General features: G+C 40.4%; 1 protein-coding gene and 1 pseudogene across 1 annotated transcript; both read right to left on the bottom strand.

Moving 5' to 3' along the window:
- Positions 1-257: 257 nt before the first annotated feature.
- LOC130889983 (olfactory receptor 5V1-like) lies at positions 258-10,779 on the bottom strand (annotated as a pseudogene).
- A 4,998-nt stretch (positions 10,780-15,777) lies between these two features.
- On the bottom strand, positions 15,778-16,737 carry LOC130889984 (olfactory receptor 5V1-like). Its single transcript, XM_057793878.1, has one exon. It carries the CDS (start codon positions 16,735-16,737, stop codon positions 15,778-15,780), a length of 960 nt encoding a protein of 319 aa, XP_057649861.1.
- Positions 16,738-22,466: the final 5,729 nt, after the last annotated feature.

Here is a 22,466-nt window from a genome sequence, read left to right on the forward strand (position 1 = left end):
GACCCACCACCTCTGGGTGGTGTGACACCCACGGAGAATTTTCTTCAGGTGATTGCATGTTCCACTTTGAAGACTATTGGTTGAGGCACATCCAACACATGGCCCATGGGGCACAGGTATGTTAGGTTACTTGTGAATGAATGCAATTGAACATAAAATCCTAAACTGACTTAAATGTTCTGAGTTTTCTGTGATTTTTGTTTTGTGACTTGATTCTGTGGCTCTGGGGTGTGAACTCTATAAATGACAATGTTGCATTACAAGCACAGAGTGTTGGGATACTCTCTAGGCCTTGCTATTGCCAGAGAATGTGCACCCTCCAGCCAGCTTCCTCAGAGCACCCTTGACCTCTTTGTTTCTCAGGCTGTAGATGATGGGGTTCAACATGGGGGTCACAACACAGAAGAGCACAGACACTAAGATGTCCATGTCCAAGGAGTAGCCTTCCCTGGGTCTGTCATAATTGAAGTTAGCTGTTCCATAAAAGACCACCACCACGGTGAGGTGGGAAGCACAGGTGGAGAAGGCCTTTCTCCGGCCCTGAGCAGAGGGAATCCTAAGGATGGCAGAGATGATGAGTACGTAGGAGCCTGCAGTGAACAGGCAGGGGCTCAGGCCGATGGTGGCACTGGCCACGTGGAGCACAGATTCATTGACAGAGGTGTCTGAGCAGGAGAGCTTCAGGAGCAGCGGGATGTCACAGAGAAAATGGCTGATCTGGTTGGGCCCACACAGGGTGAGTGTGGCTGCCAGTGCTGTGTGAGTCACAGAATTCACCACGCCACACAGCCATGAGCCAGCCACCAAGCAGACACAGACCTTTGCGCTCATGAGAACCGGATACTGAAGAGGGCGGCAAATTGCCACATAGCGGTCATAAGCCATGGCGGCCAATAAGACACATTCAGTTCCAGCACACGCCACAAAGAAGAAGATCTGGGAGAGGCAACCCTCGTAGGAGATGGTCTTCTTCTCCCTGAAGAAGTTCACCAGCATGGCTGGAATGGAGGTGGTTGTGTAGCAGATGTCTAAGAAGCTCAAATTGCTGAGGAAATAGTACATTGGGGTGTGGAGGGCAGGGCTGACCCTGGTGGCCGACATTATGAGTGTGTTTCCCAGGAGAGTGATCAGGTAAATGGCCAGGAAAACCAGGAAGAAGACACCCTGTAGGCTGGGGTGGTTGGAAAATCCCAGGAAGATGAATTCTGTGACGTGGGTTTGATTGTTCATTTCAGGTGGAGCCAACTACAAACAGAACAAAGGACTCAGAGTAAATACGTGTTGAGGACACCGTCAAACACATGGCTGAGTTACAGGGCCATGCCCAGTAACATTAGGCATGCATCTGTCTGGGCTACTGAGAGAGGTTTAGAAGAGAGTGTCCCCTGATATCCCAGTGGTTTTTTGTATGACTTCCAATTGGTAAGAACAAATACAGACCTGGGAAAAATCCATAACAAATTGTCAACTTCTGTGTTTCTTTGGGTCTGCTATATCTCCTTTCAAACCAGAAAATCGCTCTTAAATTCTTCTTTGCATGTATCTTATTTAAGTAATAAATTGTTATTGTGAAAATTTAAGAATAGCAAAGAATGTTGTAATGGTAAACATACCCATTCTTGGGTCCATGCTACCTTTCAATGTATTCCTTTATAGGCCTCCTTTCTCTGTGCTCATCTTTTAATCTAATTATGTGTTTAAAATATCAGGAGCACAAACCCCAATGTTGCGTTGTATTCTATAACACAAAAGAAATTTCATCTCCGTGTTGACTAGACACTCTGATGACTCCCTTTCTTTTTCTATAAACCTTGGGAGGAGAATACGCACACAGAACATCTGGGAATGTTTCTCATGGCTTCTCCAGAATGGGATTTTTAGTCAGTCTTTAAAATAAGTTGATGTCATTTTTCAATAGAAACCTTGATCTTTTCAGCATTTATAAGAAAATATAAACAATTGAATTACTGATTTTCTCTGAGGTCTCTTGCACTTATCTCTGAGTCATTGTTGGCACTGCTAATTTCCCGTCAATCTTGGAGGCAGGAGCAATTGTGGATTTCCGGTCTTGAAGTGGCTTGAACTCCTACCCCCGTTGTTTGCTGACAGTGGGGGCAGTGCCCCCCTGCATTGTGAAGGGTGTCTGTTACACAATTGTTGGGAAAAGAAACATGACCTTATATTAATAATCTGTGCCCTTGGCATTACTCTTGCCCAGTATCTTTACTGAATTGAAAAGCCCCTCTTATGTAGACTTTTGAGATAGTCTTGTTTGTGTTTGTGTGTTTTGGAACTGCTGAATGGACTCAATATTTTCTTTTGTTCTCTACTTCTGAGACCACATGCAGCCTCATATACTAAAACACACACATACGCGCGTGTGCATGTGCACACACACACATAATCATGAGCTCATATTTAATTTTCTAAAAACATTATTAGATGTACTGGGATGATTTTACTCTTTTGTAGCATGTTGATATTATATGGCTCAAATTTTTGAATGCTGAACCAGTCTTACATTGTAAGGCTTGATCTCAATGACTGTTATGCCATCCTTCCTATATGCTTCTAGATTTGATTTGCTAATTATTTGGTAAAATATTCATATTCATGAGAAATGATACTGGTGTATGGTTGTCTTTCCTTGTTAATTTTGTTATGAGGAAAATCTGCCCATATAAAATGTTTTAGGAAGTTTCCTTTTATTCTTCTAGCAGAGATTATACACATTCTCTATTTTTGTAATATGCCTATTTAAATTTAGCAATGAAGTCATGTACGCTTGAAAGGCACTGTTTTGAAAGGTTTTAAGCTTCAAATTAAAATTTTCAGACATTCATAGAACTACATAGGCTATTTATTTCTTCTTGAGTAAGTTTGTGTTTCCTGTGTTGGGGGGTGATGAACATAGGATAGCATGGATAGCGGCCCATAATAGTCAGTACCTACTTCTCCTCTTTTGCTCCTGATGTGCTTCCTTTTTGAGACATTTTTTAAATGATATCTAATTTAGATAGTAGTTGAGCTAAATTTAAAGTTTATTGTTTCTATGGTCACTCTGAATAAGTCACAAGCTTCAGTGGTAGATGCTTTGCTTTTAGGGACTGGACTAGCGTATCCACACGTATTCTGCTTGGTTTCGGATATCCTTCTGGTTTTAGTTCTCTAGTGATAATCTGTTTGGTAGACTGTTTCTCAGTAATAGAGAGGTGAGTTCTGTTCTAGATGAGGCTCAGCCTGTCCCTTCTCCAGCTATAGCACTGCACCTAGTTGTGTGTTCCTGTCCTCACCCAGGTTAGGCCTTGTTACCCACTCGGTTCCCTTTCCCACACACAGTGGTTCTCATAGTACCTTAATGTGGCAATTTCTGCTACTCTTGTTCTAAAGATTTCATGTTTGGAACTATGGCTATGAAGCATGGCTGGTAGGAGTCTTGCCTACCGCTGTCTTTCCCTCCTCAGCCTCTATAAGAAAGAACACCTTGAAAGACACAGTCCCAGAATATGTTCTGTCTTTCCTGTGAGCACTTGGTAGAATTCATAGAGAAAAATTAAAAAGTAAAAACAAACCATCTCTGATGGCTGTCAAGGACTCCGTGTTCTGGTATTAATCTATATTTAGTCTAGCAATTCACCATTTATTCTTATTTGAGTCTTACTAGCTTCTGTGACATCTAATATCTGTTTTAGGAAAAACATATACGGATTATTTTGGTTGCTGATGTCTCCCAAGATTTCAGTTTAGTTATTTGTTTTTCAATCTCAATTCTCCAATAAATCCAAGAAAAACTATTGATGTGCATTTTCATCAGATTCTTTCGAGGTTGTTGTGACGACGGAAACACCATTGTTTCTGGTTCTCCAAATCTTCACAGTAGAATCAAAGTCTGTACATTAATTTTTAAAGTAACTTGGCAATTTCCAATAAGTTATGGATATAGTTATTCTATGACTTGATGGTTTCAGTTTTAGAGGAGTCTCAATAAAATGAATATGTCACAAAAAATCTTATATGACAACTTAGAGTAGCCCAAGGAAATGGTATGTCTATCAACAGAACAGACAACAAATTGTGGCATATCATAAAATAGAATGATGAATGCAGTTTTAAAAAACACAAAATACTAAAACATTAATAGTATTGTAAGCCTAGACAGTTGTTGTTGTATGAAAGAAGCCAGACACAACAGAATAGCTACTATATTTTTCCTTTAAATGAAGTTCAAAAAGTAGCTAAATCTAAGTTATGATGATCAAGTAAGAATAGTGATTATTTCCAAAACTAAAAAGTAGCTAAATCTAAGTTACGATGATCAAGTAAGAATAGTGATTATTTCTAGAACTTAGAAATGGTGTTGTTTGGAAAAGAGAATGAAGGTGTCTTCTAGACTGAGGAAAGTGTTCTGTATCTTAATTTTGGTGGTTTATATGTGTAAAAGTTTATCAGTGTATGTTCTTACAATTATACTAAATAAAGAGTATAATTTGAAATTTCGAAATAAAATGAAAAATGAAATAAAAACAGGAAAATTATTATTGCAGTTTTCCTCTCAAGATTTGTTAAACCCTGCTTAGTTTTTGAAAAGGTTATTAACATTTTCCTTTCCCTTTTTTGGCATTATTTATTTTCTTTTTTATTAACCATAATTTAGTATGTAACACATTTACAAATGACATGTACTTCTTTTCTGACAATGGCTTATTTGGGAGATTGAATGTGATTGGTGGGCAAATGGAATTTGGGTAACAGATTCAAAGTGTTCGTATATGTCTCTGTGTGTATACATATGTGCACACACATTATGCGTATTTCTTTGAGCATGTCGTGTCTGAGAACACTGGTCTGTAGCTAAGGGGAGGTAAGCTGGCCTCCCAGGTGATGCTAAGGTGGAAATCCCAAGGAAAACAATCTGGATCTATTCATCCAAGACCAAATAAATTCAAAGAAACAAAACGTGTGAAGCTCTGTCAAGCCTGCCTTTTTGGACAAAGTCAATGGGGGCATACCAGCTAAATACTTCTGCTCTAGGGATTCGGTAATTATTGTCCCTCTTGTATGGAAGCCAGACTGGTGTGAGAGTGGGCAAGAACACAGAGTATAAACAATAGGGGACCATAGATAACCCTTTAGATGAGGGCAGACTGAAAGTGGGGGGACACCTGGAGTGAAACAGCTTCAGTTTTAGAAAATCATCAGCTTTGAGAATATGAAAGCAAACAAACAAACAGTATTGCATGTCTAGAAAATGCATGAACATCCATTCATTAAACCTTGCATGAAATTGTGAAACCCAATGAACAGAGTCCCCCACAGTTCCAGTGCCTCAGATATAAACTGCTTTATTTAGTCCAAGAGACTCTTCTAAATGCTAAAACAAGAGCCAAATGAAATGGTCCATAGCTAAAAGTATAACATCTTGGAGCTTGGGAAAAGAAATAAAAACACGCTCGGAAGCACCATAGAGTCCGTGAGGACATGGGGAAGACACCCATCAGTTTGGGATCACTCTTTAAAATGGGTATCATGTTAGATGTAGTAGATTTTGGAGGACATTGTAGATTAGATTTGAGCGACGCTAAATGCCAGTCAGTATGGGATATTCGCAAAAGTGACCTCCAGACAGGCTAAAATTGCTGATGTGCTTTCGAGATTGATCATCTCAAAGGCAACTGCTATAGCAGTGGGTTTGTACTGGGGAAAGCAGAGGGAACAGCTGGAGAGGAAGGCCAGGATGAGCACCGAGATATTAGCGTTTATAAGATGGACTGAGCATGTGCCGAGGAAGGACTAAGAACACCAACTTGGCTAGGTTAGCCGTGTGCCTTGCGGTCCCTAAGTAGTCCCCGTAACTGATGAGCGTGTCTCTTGTCAGCACTGAAACTGCACTGGGAGCCACATGTCCTCTTATTCAAGGGCCTTATGTGCATTTTCTTCTGTCTGCTGCACAGATGAACTTCAAGCTATTCTAAAATCAGGGGCAGGTATTTGCTTTGTTTACACTTTCCTTATGTGATATCTCCTGGTATAGGAAGATGTCCAGATGTATACACCGAAAGAAATGAAAGTCTTTACCACCTTTTCTCCATCTTTATCCTACTTAGGGGAAATTGGTACATGAGCTGTGGAAGTATAAACTAGGAAAGTGTAAATAAATATCCACGGTTCAAACAATGTATGTTTCTTCCTTTTGTTTGGTCTGAGATAAGCTCCCACTATGTAGTCAGGACTGGACCAGGACTTAGAGGCCCTCTGCATGAGTTTCTGGATTAGAATACAGTTTCTGAAGCTGTATATTCTATCTATTCTAAAGTTCGTAGAAACTGCTGATTGGGTGTCATCAATTCCCAGGGAATACCTCCACGAGGCATTATTTAGCTGTGTCTCCATATGGGTGTTTCCATGAATTTCCTTAGCTAATCTAACTTCTCCTGGGTCAGGAGTGAGGTGCGGTACGTGGTGACATCCATCCTGTTTTCCTTATCCCTGATGCTGAGTCTGCCAGCGTAGGGCAGCTAAGTTGAACTACTGTCATCATCAAAATGCGTCAAATGTCACCACTTACACATAACACTCTAAGGCGATGCGCATTCACCCCTGGGAATTTACACGCTACTGTACAGTGATCAGTAACCTTGATGGTCAGCCTTCTGCTGTGTAATAGTGATCTTACTTTCCACAGTCACTCAGGGTGTATATATCACAGAAAAGTGAATTCGAGAGTGAGTTTTATTTAAAGATTCTTTTTAACTTTTATTTTTGTGTGCATTGATGTTTTTACCTGCATGTATGTCTGTGTGAGGGTGCCAGATCCCTTGGAACTGGAGTTACACAGACAATTGTGAACTGTCATGTGGGTGCTAGGAATTGAACCTGGGTCTTCTAGAAGGGCTGCCAGTGCTCTTAACTGCTGAGCCATCTCTCCAGCCCCTAGAGTGAGTTTTCTTAAGGTGTTTCAGTATATGTGGTTGTCTGGCTTTTTTAAAACGTTTTGTATAATAGTTTAAAAGAGGTACATTTTTTTCTTTAAAAATTAAAATTGAATTTAGTATAACTATCCAATTAAAAACTCAGTGTGTTACTGTGAAAAGATATGTTTTACATACCTGAATTTACCCAGGATTTTCCAAGCTGAATGAGAATAGAGAACACAGTAAATCTAACGCTGCGCCTACATGTGCTTATTGTGGTAATCTTTCACGTGAACTGCATCTAGGACTCAGACACGCTTTGGTTCATTTGGCTTTGCACAAGAACCTAGGAAAGGATGCACCATTTTGCAAATAAAGAAACTGGGGTACAGAGAGAGTTTATTTCATAACAATCATGACTTATGACAATATTTTGCTACGGATAATGGTATATTTGTAAACTGTTTTGTAGTCTTCAAAGCCCAAGAATTCTTATCTTTGCTTCTAAGAATTCAGTGCACATGATTAATAGGCCAACACAGCTTTCATTAGAAATTCCAAGTCTCAGAGCCTTAAGGAGCTTAAAGTATTTAAATTTCAATAGAAAGTTGGAGCTAAAGTGAAGCATAATTTTCAAATCTAAATATAAACAAACTGTGGAAAATAAATAACCCTAGAGGTCTTAAAAGAGATTTTTTTGCAATAAATGAAATTTTCTGTTGACTAACCTTAAGGGGTTCATTTCCCCAAAGGAAACAAAATGGGCATGAACGAAACGAGAAGCTGGCGACTGTGAAGCCCCCGCAGCACATTAGAGAAACATCTATTCATATTTGATTCCAATAGCACAAAGCAATGATTAAAAGTTTAAAATCTAATTCTCATGGAGCCCAGTAAATTGTTAACCTACTTAACACACACGCGCGCACACACACGTGCACACATGTGCACACACACACACACCACCACCACCACCACCACCACCACACATACACACCAATTTATCTAATTGAAAGTTCAAATGATTTCAAGGGCTTGTAGCAACGTTAAAGTATTAACTGGAATATATGAGCTTTTGCTTTTGTTTTGCCAGGCCCTAAACTCAGCGCAGTTCCCTGGACATGGAAACTGAGGAGCAGATGGAACCTTCAGAGATCCTATCGCAATGCTACTGCTCCACTTTGAATGTTCGTGTAAGCCTTCCGCAGCTCTCATGGGCTCTCAGGCGATGCTGATGTAGCCGGTCCGAGGACCACATGTTGTTTAGTTAGACTGGCCTGGACCCACATAACAGGCAGAGCTGCACCTACTATAATCTGTGGGTTAAAAGTCTTAAAAAAATCACAACATTGCTCAGAAATTTATCTTAGCTTGTAATTCGTCCAGCACGTCATACTTCCTTTGTACTTCTCCATGTTTGGGGGAAGGAAAGACAAATGACTCTTTCCTTTGATATCTAAGGGCCTTCAAGCCACAACATCCTTTGAATTATGAATTCTTTCTTCCTCTCAGTACTCGCCCTCAATCTTTCCTTGATACAGACAAATCTCAATGAAATCCATTCAGTTCTGTTGTGGGATCTAATACAACCCTGTGCCAGTATTGGGCAGAAACCCAGGATCTGGCCCTCACCCTTGACCCCATCGAAAATAAAATAAATCCTGAGGCATGCTGTGCAATTCTAAAGTTATTCTTTGTTTATCACTTGCTAGAGAGCCCCTACTTGACTACGGATTACCTGCCCGGAGCCCCACACTCCATCTTGAGTGCAAGCTCCTTGAGGTCTTAACTTGGGTCTTTCAGTTCTGCATGGAAAAGCTCTAAAGGGCCTTGTGCGAACGGAAACTCAGCAAGTCTCCAGTGAATAAAGAAGAGCTATCCAGTGCATTTATGGAAAAGAGACCTCAAAAGGCTCTTTAATGACAGCCTTGAGTGAGCACTAGAAGATTTGGACGGGGATGGGAGAATGCTGGGGGACGTTTCTGTCCAGCAATTCTCATGCAGATATCCTAACGACCTGAGGACCTAATGGCTGGCATGGGCAGAAATGTGGCACTCTGACCCTTTGGTCTGTGAAGGATTTACTCGGGGTCTAGCTCCTCCCAAGAGCAATGGTCCTGGTGGAGACTGTTTGGAGGCATTGACTTGGTTCCCAACTGAAAGCAACAGCTCTGCTTCTTTCTTTCCCAACTGACAATCATCTCCAGGAGAGATGATGGAGGATGAAATGACTCAAGAGTAACTCCAGATACATGACATTTCTAACAGGATGTGGGGCAAAAGCAATCACTCAAGAACTTGAGGTCTTACAGCTGCTAATAAGCTGCTTGCTACCCGTGCCCTAAGCATCACTGTGTTTCAACAAAAGACGAAATCCCTCAACAAATGAATCCAATGACTTTTTGTCTTATTTTGCTTCCCCCATCTTATTGGTCTTTGGCATATATATATATATATATATATATATATATATATTCCTGTTTTGTGTGCATGTGTGTGCATGTGTGTGTGTGAATGTGTTTGTGTGTTTCTTGTTTTTGTTTGGTTTTTTTTGAAGAGAGTAAGAGGAAGAGGACATAAGGTTAGGTGAGTAGGGACTTGGGGATGGGAAAACATGATCAAAATATATTGTATGAAAAAGAATTTAAATAAAAAGAAAAAGCCTTTTGTTGGTGAATAAATATATCTCTAAACCCATTTGTACTAAGTTAATTATATTTGTTTAAACAAATATTTTGCTCACATATATCATCATACCGTACAGGAGCCTGGTGAAAATGTGTCTCTGTGCTTTCTCCATGGAAATTATTTCTTTCTACCATACTTTTCCAAAGCATAGGATAAACACTCAGCATTGCATATTATTTACCACAAATAAATTTTCCACTCGTACAATTTCACTTAAGAAATGCAAAAACCCCTGGGTTTTATACTAGGTGATCTCTGAAGTGAACTCCACCCTGGTTTTATAAGCACCGTTGCAGAAAGTTATACATATACAGAAAGATATTTAAAATGTCATTACATAAATGCCACCAAAACGGTAATGGAAATGCATATACTACCCTACAATGTTTTTCTTAAGATGTAGCTATATCAGATACTTGAAGTCTTTTTCAATAATGACAATAAATACACTTACTCTTGACTCTTACCAAAAGCCTTAGATTTCTGTCTTTGGTGCAGGACTTGCTGCTTTTCAAACTAGTACTTGAAAGTACATTCTTCGCTAAAAGCTGAAAGTTGACCTCCAAGCATCGTGAAGGAGATTCTTCATTCTGGAAGCTTCATAGCGCACATACACCAGCTAATACAGGAGCTGGAAATTCTTTGCTTTTTTCCACAATTCACTTTTCCAGAATGGCCATTTATAAAGGCCCAACCTTTTGGGAACGTCCCATCTAATCTGCCTCTGAGCAGCTGTTCTGGGACTCCTTGCTGTGCAAGCACAAGTCAAGGGCAACAGCCTGAATAGAAATTGTAGAGATGAAGAGCAATTCTCTCTTGGATTCATTAAAGTCTTGGCAACCATCTTTCCCAAGTATACAGTGCGGAGATCAGTTTCCTATCTCTTTGGGGACATTGGTAAATGAAGTTCACTACCAGATTTTTGCTAAGAGGCAGTGGATGGCTAAAAGAACAAGGCTGGCTTCCCCTTACCTTAGAGAGAGCATGTAAGTACTGATGTGTGTTTTCCTAGACAGTCTGCAAGCTGGGTACTGCAGTATGTCTGCTGTCTTTAAGGCTGGACCACACCCAGATAGGACTGCTCAGCTGGACACAGTCTTGCCTACGTCTCTGCCAGTACCCACTCTGCCATTACCCATGCTGACTGATGGTCCCTCAACTTCTCATGACCTGCTGACATGCTGCGGAGGGTAAAGGAGAGGAAGGCAGAGCCATCAAGCAGTTGGGCAGAGCACATGTGGAGAAGAAGCCTGTAAAGCTTTAAGTCTTGTCGTATTTTACTAAGCAAAAATAAAAACATTAAGCCATGCCAAAAGTCAAGTCTTTAAACTCAACCATCTCATTAATAGCGTGATTTCCATATGTGTGGTGGCTCAGCACTTAAGAATGATTTAAGAAAATCATTACTGATTTTTCTGAAGACCTGATTCCAGCTCCCAGCATCATATTGGGTGGTTTATGGCTACCTGGAACCTTAGCTCCAAGGGGATCTGACACCTCTGGCCTTCAGCACCACCTTAACACACACACACACAGTCTTAACATTTTCAAGTGTTTTTTTTGAAAAATAATCTCTAGTAAATAAAAAACAAAACAAAATAATGAAACTACTTTAGATGCATTGACCATTAGGGACTGCTCTTCCTCTGAGCTATAACCCCAGCTATAAACTTGGAAACTTCATTCTAAGCGAAAGAAGTCAGATCCACAAGGCACGTACTATTTCAGAGCTATGAAATACCCATGATAGGACTATCTATACACCTAGAGTATAGACATAGGTTTCTCATAGGTGTACAATAAAAACATCACAGAAGCACAAATTATAGTTACATTTGTTATAACTCTTCACATGTGCTGGTGGTGGCAGCAAAAGTTGGAAAGCTGGAAAGAGTTATAATATAGTGTTTTGAAGGGAGAAAATGGTGCAAATATTCTAAAAGGATCGGAGGACACAGAACACATGAGATAAACACCCTGCAAACTGTTGAACCCAGTGTACGGTGACCATTGTTATAACCACAGCTGAAATCTGCCTGATTGTCTTAAATTAAGAACATTCCCAGAATGTGAAATGCTATCTAGAATTCAGAGAAGGGAGACAGTGGGTTAGGAGCACCTATAATTTTCCTGTGCTTCTGGAGTTCTGGCATAAACCATCAAGCAGCTGAAAAGGCTGAGTACAATAGTGACTAGAAGACAGAACCAGGCAAGTCTAGAAAACAGTCAAAGGACTCTAACTAACATCAGGCACTAGATCATGTGGCAGGGGAGCGGAGGAACCCCTAGCAAGTGGAATTTTCCTGGAAGAAAAAAGGAAAGCATTGGTGATCTCTGTAGAGACACAGTCTGGCACGCTAGAAAACAGAGTTAAGGTGAGGGATCAAGATGGGTGAGATGACTCAGAATGTAAGTGCCTGTTGCTAGCCTAGAGAACTGAATTTCATCCCTGAGGCCTAAGTGGAAGAAGAAGGAAATTGACTCCTGAAAGGTGTCTGTCCTCTGACCTCCACACATGCACTGTAGCATGTGTGTGCTTCCAATAAAATAAACAAAGTAAATGTAAAATTATGAGAAATAAATGAGAATGTGCATGCAGTCCCTAAGATGGATATGGTGGGAACAAAAAAGCAGAGTCCTTAAATTGGCCAAAAAAAAAAAAAAAAAAAAAATTGCAGTAAAAATAAGGCCCAACTGTTTTTTGTTTGTTTTTTTTTTTTTTTTTTTTTATTTTTTGTTTTTTACAAGAAACAGCCATGGACTGATTGACAAAGACACACCCATACTGAAAGTAAAAAGATGGAAAATAATATTTCAAACCAACAGGATCCGAAAGTAAGGTGGGGTAGTGATCTCACAGAGCAGACATCAAACCAAAATTAGAAGAGATAAAGAAGGTCACTATATAATAGCCAAGGGAAAAAAAAAACAATCAAGATACAACAATTATATATACATAAATTATATATATATATCACTAAAATAGACAAAATAATCATACCGCTCATTTGGAAATACAAAGAAGCCTGATTAGTCAATCTAATTCTGTGCCAAAAGACCAATACTAGAGGTGTCAAAATATATAAATTCAAATTACATTACAATGCTATTGTCTTAGTATTCTATTGCTGTGAAGAGACATCATGGCCACAGCAACTCTTATAAAAGAAAACATTTAACTGGGGTTTGCTTATAGTTTCAGAGGTTTAGTCCATTGTCATCATGGCAGGAAGCATGGCAGGATACAGGCAGACAAGGTGCTGGAGAGGTAGCCGAGCGTTATATATCCGGATTAGCAGGCAGTAGGAAGAGAGAGCCACTGGGCCTGGCTTGGGAGTTTGGAAACCTCAAACTCCACCTCCACTGACCCATTTCCTCCAACAAGACCAAACCTCCTAATCCTTTCAAATAATGCCACTCCCTGGTGACTAAGCTTCAAATTTATGAGCCTTTGGGGGCCATTCTCATTCAAACTATCACAGCTATAGGGACAAAACCAGCATGGTACTGCCACAAAGAGACCCCTGGGACAGAACAGACAATTCAGAAATAAGGCCACACAGCTATGATATCTATAGCAGTGCCATACAGAGCTGCTGGATAGCCACATGCTGAAGTCTGAGACTAGATAGTTAGCTCTCACTCACTAAAAAATCAGCTCAAAATAAATCAAATGCCTCAAAGTAAAACCTAAAGATTTGGACCTATTCAAGGAAAACATAGAAAAAGATTCTTCCAAGATAAGAATGGAGGGATTGACTAAAATTCCAATTGTTCAGAGAAAAGAAGCAAGACTTGGCATTTGCATAACTAATTAAAAGGTTTCTATAGGTAAAAGAAATGGTTAGTGGGTTGAAGAGACAGGTAACAGAATTAGAGAATATCTTCACATATCATTCATTTGACAAAGGATTAATACTTGTAATATGTAAAGGACTAAAAAGCCACCTCTCAAAACCAAATAAATCAATTAATAATAGGCAAATGAACTGAACAGACCCTTTCAAATAAAGAAGTACAAGTGGTCAATCAAAAAAAAATTTATGTATTTAGCCATCATAGAACTGCAAGTGAAAGCTATAATGATATCCCATCATAACCATTCAGGATGGCTTAGAATCAAGAAAAATAAACAAGAAATAAAATACTGGGAGAGCACGGGGTGGGAACCTTATAAACCATTGCTAGGAATGTTAATCAGTGCCTCAGCTGTGGAAATCAAGATGAAGATTCCTCAGAAACTTAAAAACAGAACTTTTCTATGATCACGTTTTGTAACTTCGGACTATAGAGCCACAATTACTCATACTTATTAAAGTATACGGATGTTTATTACAACACTTTTCAAAGAGCCAAACTGTGGAATTAGCCTAGGTGTGCAACAGATGAATGGATAAAGAAAACTTGGCAAGTACACGCAATGGAGTTTTAGTCAGAAATAAAGAAGAATAAAATTCTGTTTTCAAGCAAAGGAATTAACCAGGAGACCATCATAATAAGGGAAATAGATTCATAATGACAACCATCACGTTTTCTTTCATATCCCAATATGAAAGAAAGGGATAGACAGGAATGAGAGGTAGAAGGGAAATAGGAAGGGTTATAGAGACTAGGGATGTAGCTCATTGGTAGAGACCTGCCTACCATGCATAAAGTCCTGGGCTCAGTCCTCGTATCTGCATAAACTGGGTGTCATAATTCATGTCTGTAATAACAGCACTCCAGAGGTGGAGGTAGGAAGATCAGAAGTTCAAGATCATACTTGGCTACATAGTGAGTTGAAGGTACATAAAACCCTGCCTCACGAAGAAACAAAAAAGAAAAAAGAGAGACAAGATCATAGAGGAGATATATGAGCAAAGTATATTGCATGCATGTATAAGAATTCATAATGAAACATATTAGTTTGTATAACTAAGCCATGTCAGTAAAAGGCTAACAAATAAAAACCCAGCACCAGGAATGGGTGATCTCTTTTGCAATCGTTGGGCAGTCATGTCCCATAGATCTCCAAACATTACAGATGATTGCCAGTGCTGTTGGTTCACTTCCAGAGCTTGATAGGAGGAACCTATTGTAGAAGACACCACATACTTGAGTCATAGAATATACACGAGAATATAGCTAGCACTGACCTGGGAGTTTCATCCCTACTGGCTGACTTTTGTATTGCCAGAAGATGCTGTGCATGCTACTGGAGGTGAAAAGTCATCAATATTTATCAACTGTGAACTCTGAGAGCTGTGAAAGCAACTTGCCTGGAAAGATGCACCAACTGGTACAATAGTGGCACAAACGTTATGGGGATGACCAATCAATTTCTGATTGGACTGAAGTCCTGCTCCTCAGGTTAAAACCCATTCGCAGCATCATTACTGGGCCAAGAACCTGTGGCTAGGTCAGGCATAGGCCCTGGGGGGAGGGAACCTGCTACTAGTAATCTGACACATGGATATAGTATTAAACCAATTCTTCATTATTCTCCATCATAGTCATAGATTAATATATCTCTCAATCTTCTATTTTCAGTAGAAGCTGATTAATGCAGAGACTGATAACTAATCAAGATGCAAACAATCAGAGATTTTGGAAGGCTCCACATAAACGGGACATCTGCATCACCTGTCTCACATCTCCTCCTCCCCAATTCAGGGTCGCTGATAAGAGGAGGCAGACAGAACATAGTAATCAGACACAGTGGTTGACTGCCAGGAAATAATGTCTTCAGACATAGCTGGGAAGCTGTAGGAACTCACAGTGGCTGGGATAGCATGCACAAGATCTGTGCAAGCCCAATACAGCCCAAATCCCAGCATGAAGATGGGGAGAGCCATCCAGTCCTACCCCTAGCCAAGGAGCTGCTGGCAACTGATAGCTTCCAGGAAAAGAAAGCCCAGTTTTTCCTTTAAGAGTGCTACTCTTAGTAAGACAACCACACACCAGGGGAAGGCCGCACAGTCAAGAAGACATGTGCATCATAAATTGAATTTGATGGATGTTTAAAAGAAAAGAAAAAACATAATATTGGGTAGGTAGTGCAAAGGGGTGTAACTGGGAGGAGGTGGAAGAGGGGTTGAATATGATCAAAATACATTGTACAAAATTATCAAAGAACTAAAAGTTATTTTAATGTACTAGGCAAAAAAAGGAGGAAAGAAAGAGATGACAGATATGTAATCTAGTTGCTGATTTTACTGGAGAAGCCATGTGTTTTAGTAAGCTTCCTCAGGGCACCCTTGACCTCTTTGTTTCTCAGGCTGTAGATGATGGGGTTCAACATGGGGGTCACAACACAGAAGAGCACAGACACTAAGATGTCCATGTCCAAGGAGTAGCCTTCCCTGGGTCTGTCATAATTAAAGTTGGCTGTTCCAAAGTAAACCACCACCACGGTGAGGTGGGAAGCACAGGTGGAGAAGGCCTTTCTCCGGCCCTGAGCAGAGGGAATCCTAAGGATGGCAGAGATGATGAATACGTATGAGCCTGCAGTGAACAGGCAGGGGCTCAGGCCAATAGTGGCACTGGCCACGTGGAGCACAGATTCATTGACAGAGGTGTCTGAGCAGGAGAGCTTCAGGAGCAGCGGGATGTCACAGAGAAAGTGGCTGATCTGATTGGGCCCACACAGGGTGAGTGTGGCTGCCAGTGCTGTGTGAGTCACAGAATTCACCACGCCACACAGCCATGAGCCAGCCACCAAGCAGACACAGACCTTCGTGCTCATGAGAACTGGATACTGAAGAGGGCAGCAAATGGCCACATAGCGGTCATAAGCCATGGCGGCCAAAAGAACACCCTCTGTGCCAGCACATGTCACAAAAAAGAAGATCTGGGAGAGACAGCCCTTGTAGGAGATGGTCTTCTTCTCCCTGAAGAAGTTCACCAGCATGGCTGGAATGGAGGTGGTCGTGTAGCAGATGTCTAAGAAGCTCAAATTGCTGAGGAAATAGTACATTGGGGTGTGGAGGGCAGGGCTGACCCTGGTGGCCAACATTATGAGTGTGTTTCCCAGGAGAGTGGTCAGGTAAATGGCCAGGAAGACAAGAAAGAAGACACCCTGTAGGCTGGGGTGGTTGGAAAATCCCAGGAAGATGAATTCTGTGACGTGGGTTTGATTGCTCATTTCAGATGGAGCCATTGCTGCAAATGAGAAGAAAGGACACAGAATAGAAGTGCTGAAGGCACCATTAAGCCTGTTTCGACACTGGCAGAGCCATCTCCAGTAAGGGCTCATAAAGGCGTCTGGATGGTGGTCGCCTGTGGGGTTAGCCTTGCAGTGATCATCGTAATAGGCCAAGCCAACTTAGGCCCCCAAACCTCCCACAAACTGGCATGGTGGATGAGGGGCAAGAATAAATGGCAGCACACTGAAAGCCAGCACTAACCCCCAGTGACTGCATTGCTGTCAGCTCATTGTCTCAGTGCCATCCCTCCATTATTATTGTGCCTTTTTGTAAACATCTAATCTTTCTCTAAAGGCATGAATTTTTATTGCAAAAAAAAAAATAAAGACAATCACAAGAATTCAGTAATCTACAGATCAGGTTGCTTCCATTTTGCAAGAGAGAGAGAGAGAGAGAGAGAGAGAGAGAGAGAGAAAGAGAGAGAGAGAGAGAGAATGTCCGTGGACATGAACATGTACACATACTTATACATGCATATGGATGTCACAGGTCAGTCTTGGGTGTAGCTTCTTAAGTGCTACCCACATTGGTTTCTGAGGTGGGGTCTCTCCCTGAGACCTTGGGTTGGTTAATTAGGCTAGCCTGACTTGTCAGTGTCTGCTTCAGGAGCTCTGTGTCTGCTCACCCAGCACTGGACTTACAAGTGTATGCCAACAATCCCCAACTTTTTATTTAGGTGTAAGGATTGAACTCAGGCGCTCATGTTTGCAATAGCAAGCATCTTACTGATGCATTGTAACATGAAGGGCTGGGCCTGCTTGTTTGTTGTTTTCTGTCCCTCCTGGTGCCCCTCAACTGTTTAGCCCCAAAGAAAATCACACATAGATCTCTATAAGTTATAACGCTGATTGGCCCATTAGCTCTAGTCTCTCACTGGCTAACTCTCACATTTTGATTAACCCATTTTTCTGATCTATGTTAGCCATGTGGCTCAGTACCTTTTTCAGTGAGGCAGATCACATCCTGCTGCTTCGGTGTTCTGGGCAGGAGTGTGAGGAATCAACTTCCTCCTTCCCAGAATTCTCCTGTTCTCATTACATCATTTCTACTTCCTGTCTGGTTTTCCCGCCTATATTTCCTGCCTGGCCAATCAGCATTTATTTAAAACATGATTGACAGATTACAGACAATTCTCCTGCACCACTTCCCCCTCTTTAAAAAAAAAAAAAAAAAAGAAGGAAAATATCCATAGTTCATTTTTTGGGAATGTGGGCTTAGTATTCCAGGTTACTTCCAGCTGGTTGGGGGCACTGATAATTTTATGGGGACCTAAAGAAAATTTAGAGTTCTGATCATGTCCTGACTGAAGTATCCTGTGAGTCTTGATCATCTCAGGCAGTGGTCTTGAACCTGTTCTAGATGAAGAACTCAGACATCTGGGCCATCTATTCCTGCTGGAGATTTCTCAGGTTGTCTTCCTTGATCAAAGCTGATTTTTCTTAACTCCGAATACACCCACAGCCTCTCATTTTCTGTGGAAACAAAAGCAAAATCTCTTCTCCAAAGTAACATACCTTTTGACTTTAACTGTGAAGTCAAGGTATTTTCAAAATACCTATCTTGGATTAATTCTGCAGCATTTATAAGCAAATATCTTTTAGCAGCTGTTGCTCCTTCCTCAGCATTTAAACAATTCAAAGAGAGTATAATAACATACAGTATCAATATTCTCTGTATATTTTCCATCTTTACATGGCTTTATTTTAGCATCAATTTCTTTTATTTTTACTTTTAACTTTTGGCTTTTTGAGACAGGTCTCTGTATATCTTTGTCCTGGAATTCCCTCTGTAAACCAGGCTATCCTTGAACTCACAGAGATCCATCTGTCTCTGCCTCCCAGGCTTCTTTCTTTTCTTTCTTTCTTTCTTTCTTTCTTTCTTTCTTTCTTTCTTTCTTTCTTCCTTCCTTCCTTTCTTCCTTTCTTTCTTTAGAACTTTAATCTTTAGCCTGTATATATTTTTAACACACTGTAAACCACTTAGAGATTTTCTTACTCTTTGAATCTTTCTTTACTGTATATCTCTCTTTTTCTGACCACATGGGTCTTTAATTTGCTAAGGAATATGAGGTTTTTTGCCACAACACTATGGTGTTTTAAGGTCCTTACCAGGAAGCAAGCTGCAACAGTGTGTAAACAGCACTGAAAAGCTCCTATGGCATTTTAAGGTTCTTGCCAGGAAGCAAGCTGCAACATTGTATCCATAGCTCCATAGTCTGGACTGCATGCTTGAAAGAGTCAAGAGTTTTCCCTGGCAGGAAGGCCCAGAAAGCAGGCATTTAAAAACAGCCATCTTTTTTCCTGGTACGGCTGAAAACCAAAATGCTTTACTCTAGTCTTTCCTAAGCTTTCTCAGGCTTTTTGTGGATGAAGTTACCAATGATAGCCTGGTTTACAGAGGGAATTCCAGGCCAAAGATATACAGAGAACCTGTCTCAAAAAGCCAAAAGTTAAAAGTAAAAATAAAAGAAATAGAGGTTAAAATAAAGCCATGTAAAGATGGAAAATACACAGAGAATCTTGATACTATATGTTATTATGCTCTCTTTGAATTGTTTGAATGCTGAGGAAGGAGCAACAGCTGCTAAAAGATATTTGCTTATAAATGCTGCAGAATTATTCCAAGACAGATATTTTGAAAATACCTTGGCTTCAAAATTGAAGTCAAAAGGTATGTTACTTTGGAAAAGAGATTTTGCTCTTGTTCCCACAGAAAATGAGAGGCTGTGGATGTATTCAGAGTTAAGAAAATCCAGTTTGATCAAGGAAGACCACCTGAGAAATCTCCAGCAGGAATAGATGGCCCAGATGTCTGAGTTCTTCATCCAGAACAGGTTCAAGACTGCTGCCTGAGATGATCAAGACTCACAGGATACTTCAGTCAGGATTTGATCAGAACTCTAAACAAGAGGAAATATCAGTACATAACAACAGCTCTGAAGGAAATCCAGAGAATCATCAGGTCACACTTCAAAAACCTGTACCTCACAAAATTGGAAAACTTAAAGGAAATGGAAAATTTTCTGGTTGCCACATACCAAAATTAAATCAAGACCAGATAACCAATTTCAATAGACCTACAACCTGCAAGGAAATAGAAGCAGTCATCAAAAGTCTTCCAAGCAAAAAAAAAAAAAAAAAAAGCCCAGGGCCAGATGCTTTCAGTGCAGAATTCTACCCCAGAATTTCAAATGAGAGATTATGCCAATATGCCTCAAATTGTTCCACACAATAGAAACAGAAGGAACATTGCCAAACTCTTTTTACGAGGCTACAGTTATCCTGATATTTTTGAAGAACATTGATGCAAAAATACTCAATAAAATGCTTGCACACAGAATCTAAGAATACATCAGAAATATTATCCACCATGTTCAAAATTGACTTCATCCCAGAGATTCAGGGATGGTTCAACATATGAAAATCTGCCAATGTAATCTACCATATAAACAAACTGAAATAATAAAACCACATGATCATCTTATTAGATGCTGAAAAAGTATTTGACAAAATTCAACACCCTTTCATGATAAAGATCTTGGAGAGATCAGGGTTATAAGGAACATATCTAAACATTATAAAGGCAATATACAAAAGCCAATAGCCAACATCAAACTAAATGAAGAGAAACTCAGAGTGATTCTACTAAAATCAAGAACAAGACAAAGCTATCCACTCTCTCCACTCTATATCTACTCAATATAGTACTCGAAGTTCTTGCTACATCAATAAGACAACAAAAGGAGATCAAGGGGACACAGGATGGAAAGGAAAATGTCAACTCTCATTATTTGCTGATTATATGATAGTTCACATAAGCGATCCCCAAAATTTTACCATGGAATTCCTACAGCTGATAAACACCTTCATTAATGTGGTATGATACAAGACTAACTTTAAAAAGTCAGCAGCCCCTGATTGCTCTTAGGGCTGACGAGGGAGGGGGACTTGATTGGGGGAGGGGGAGGGAAATGGGAGGCGGTGGCGGGGAGGAGGCAGAAATCTTTAATAAATAAATAAATAAATTAATTAATTAAAAAAAGTCAGCAGCCCTCCTATAAACAGATGATAAATGTGCTGAAAAAGAAATCAGAGAAACATCACTCTTCACAATAGTCACAAATAACATAAAATATCTTGGGATAACTATAATCAAACAAGTGGAAGACCTGTATGACAAGAACTTTAAGTCTTTGAAGAAAGAAATTGAAGAAGACATCAGAAAATGAAAAGATCTCTCATACTCTTGAGTAGGTAGAATTAATAGAGTAAAAATGGCATGACCATTATCAGTTGTCATCAGAGAATAATCTCTCCTGGTACTTAGCAAGCCTGCCAACATTTGTCTCTTTCCCCCTGGCCAGTGGCAGGACCCATCAATCCCTTTGCAAATGAAACAGGCCTCGCTGTGTTCAGTTGAAGATGAAAGCGTGAGTTCCACAAAGAGACCCAAAATCAAGTCACCGAGAGATCTTAAGAGGCCCACTAATTGAGACTTTTCCCACAGAATGGCTAATCTGAGCCCACCCGCAGAATGATGAGCTCAATCCTTCATGCCTCTTCCCCTAGAATCATTGCCATGGATTCATATATGTGTCTTCTACTGTGCTCTTGGCTACAGGAACACAAAAGAGAACATTGTAGAGAACAGTTCCAGTGGTTATGGTGCTGACACGCTTCAGCGGAAGGGGGCAGGGCAGATGCCATGGTAAGTAGGTTGTTAATAAGACACCTATCATGCACACGTCTTGGGTCCACTTCCTCATCTTCAAAGACAGCCGCAGAAGAACATCTTTCAATGTGTTCAATGATCAGTGTTTTGGAGGTCGGTAGTAAGTCAGTTCCCATCGTCTGTTCAATATGGTGTGCAGTAACTGAAGTATCACACAAGTATTTAGTGATTGTGTGTTCTTTAAAATATTTTTTTTTGGTCCAAAATAGGTGAAACTATTCTGTGATGATTAATGGACATACCATTTCCTCTTTGGATGGCATTGATTGAAAGACAAAAGGCACACTAGAAGGGCTTCTGAAATGACGGGAAAGTTGTGTTTCTTGATTTGCATAGTGATTCCATGGGCTCAGACATTTGCAAAACATTGTTAGTTGTAGTGGCATATTATTTGTATTTTGATAAATACATCTTGCCTGAAGACCAGAGGCAAAGCTAAAGCCACTAGAGGTCAGGCGATGGTGACATACACCTTTAATCCCAGGATTTGGAAGACAGAGTCAGATGGATCTCTGTGAGTTCATGGCCACGCTGGGTTACACAAGATCAATGTAGAAACAAATCCAGGTGGTGGTGGCTCACACCTTAAATCCCAGTACTAGGGAGTCATATGCTCTTAATCCCAGCACTAGAAGGAATATAGTCTCTCTCTCTCTCTCTCTCTCTCTCTCTCTCTCTCTCTCTCTCTCTCCCCTCCCCTCTCCCTCTGCTCCCTCCCTCCCTCCCTTTCTCTGAGAAAAGGCTATACTTAATGAGGGAAAATCTCTACCAGATGAACTTCAGACAAAGCATTAATATCTAGACTATATAACGGACATAAATTAGGCAAGAGCGCTTGCACCCAAGAAATGCTTTGTCAGCTAATCTTAGGTGTTTGTGTCCTGAAGGAAACAGACCTGGCATAAAATAAGCCAAGGGAATTTGTTTGGCATTTAAATTCTTTGAACACAAG

Source organism: Chionomys nivalis, chromosome 18, assembly GCF_950005125.1.
Source record: "Chionomys nivalis chromosome 18, mChiNiv1.1, whole genome shotgun sequence".
Classification (NCBI taxonomy): Eukaryota; Metazoa; Chordata; class Mammalia; order Rodentia; family Cricetidae; genus Chionomys; species Chionomys nivalis.

Excerpts from the sequence above, each read along its gene's own strand:
- LOC130889984 (XM_057793878.1), bottom strand. The coding sequence starts at position 16,737 with ATGGCTCCATCTGAAATGAGCAATCAAACCCACGTCACAGAATTCATC.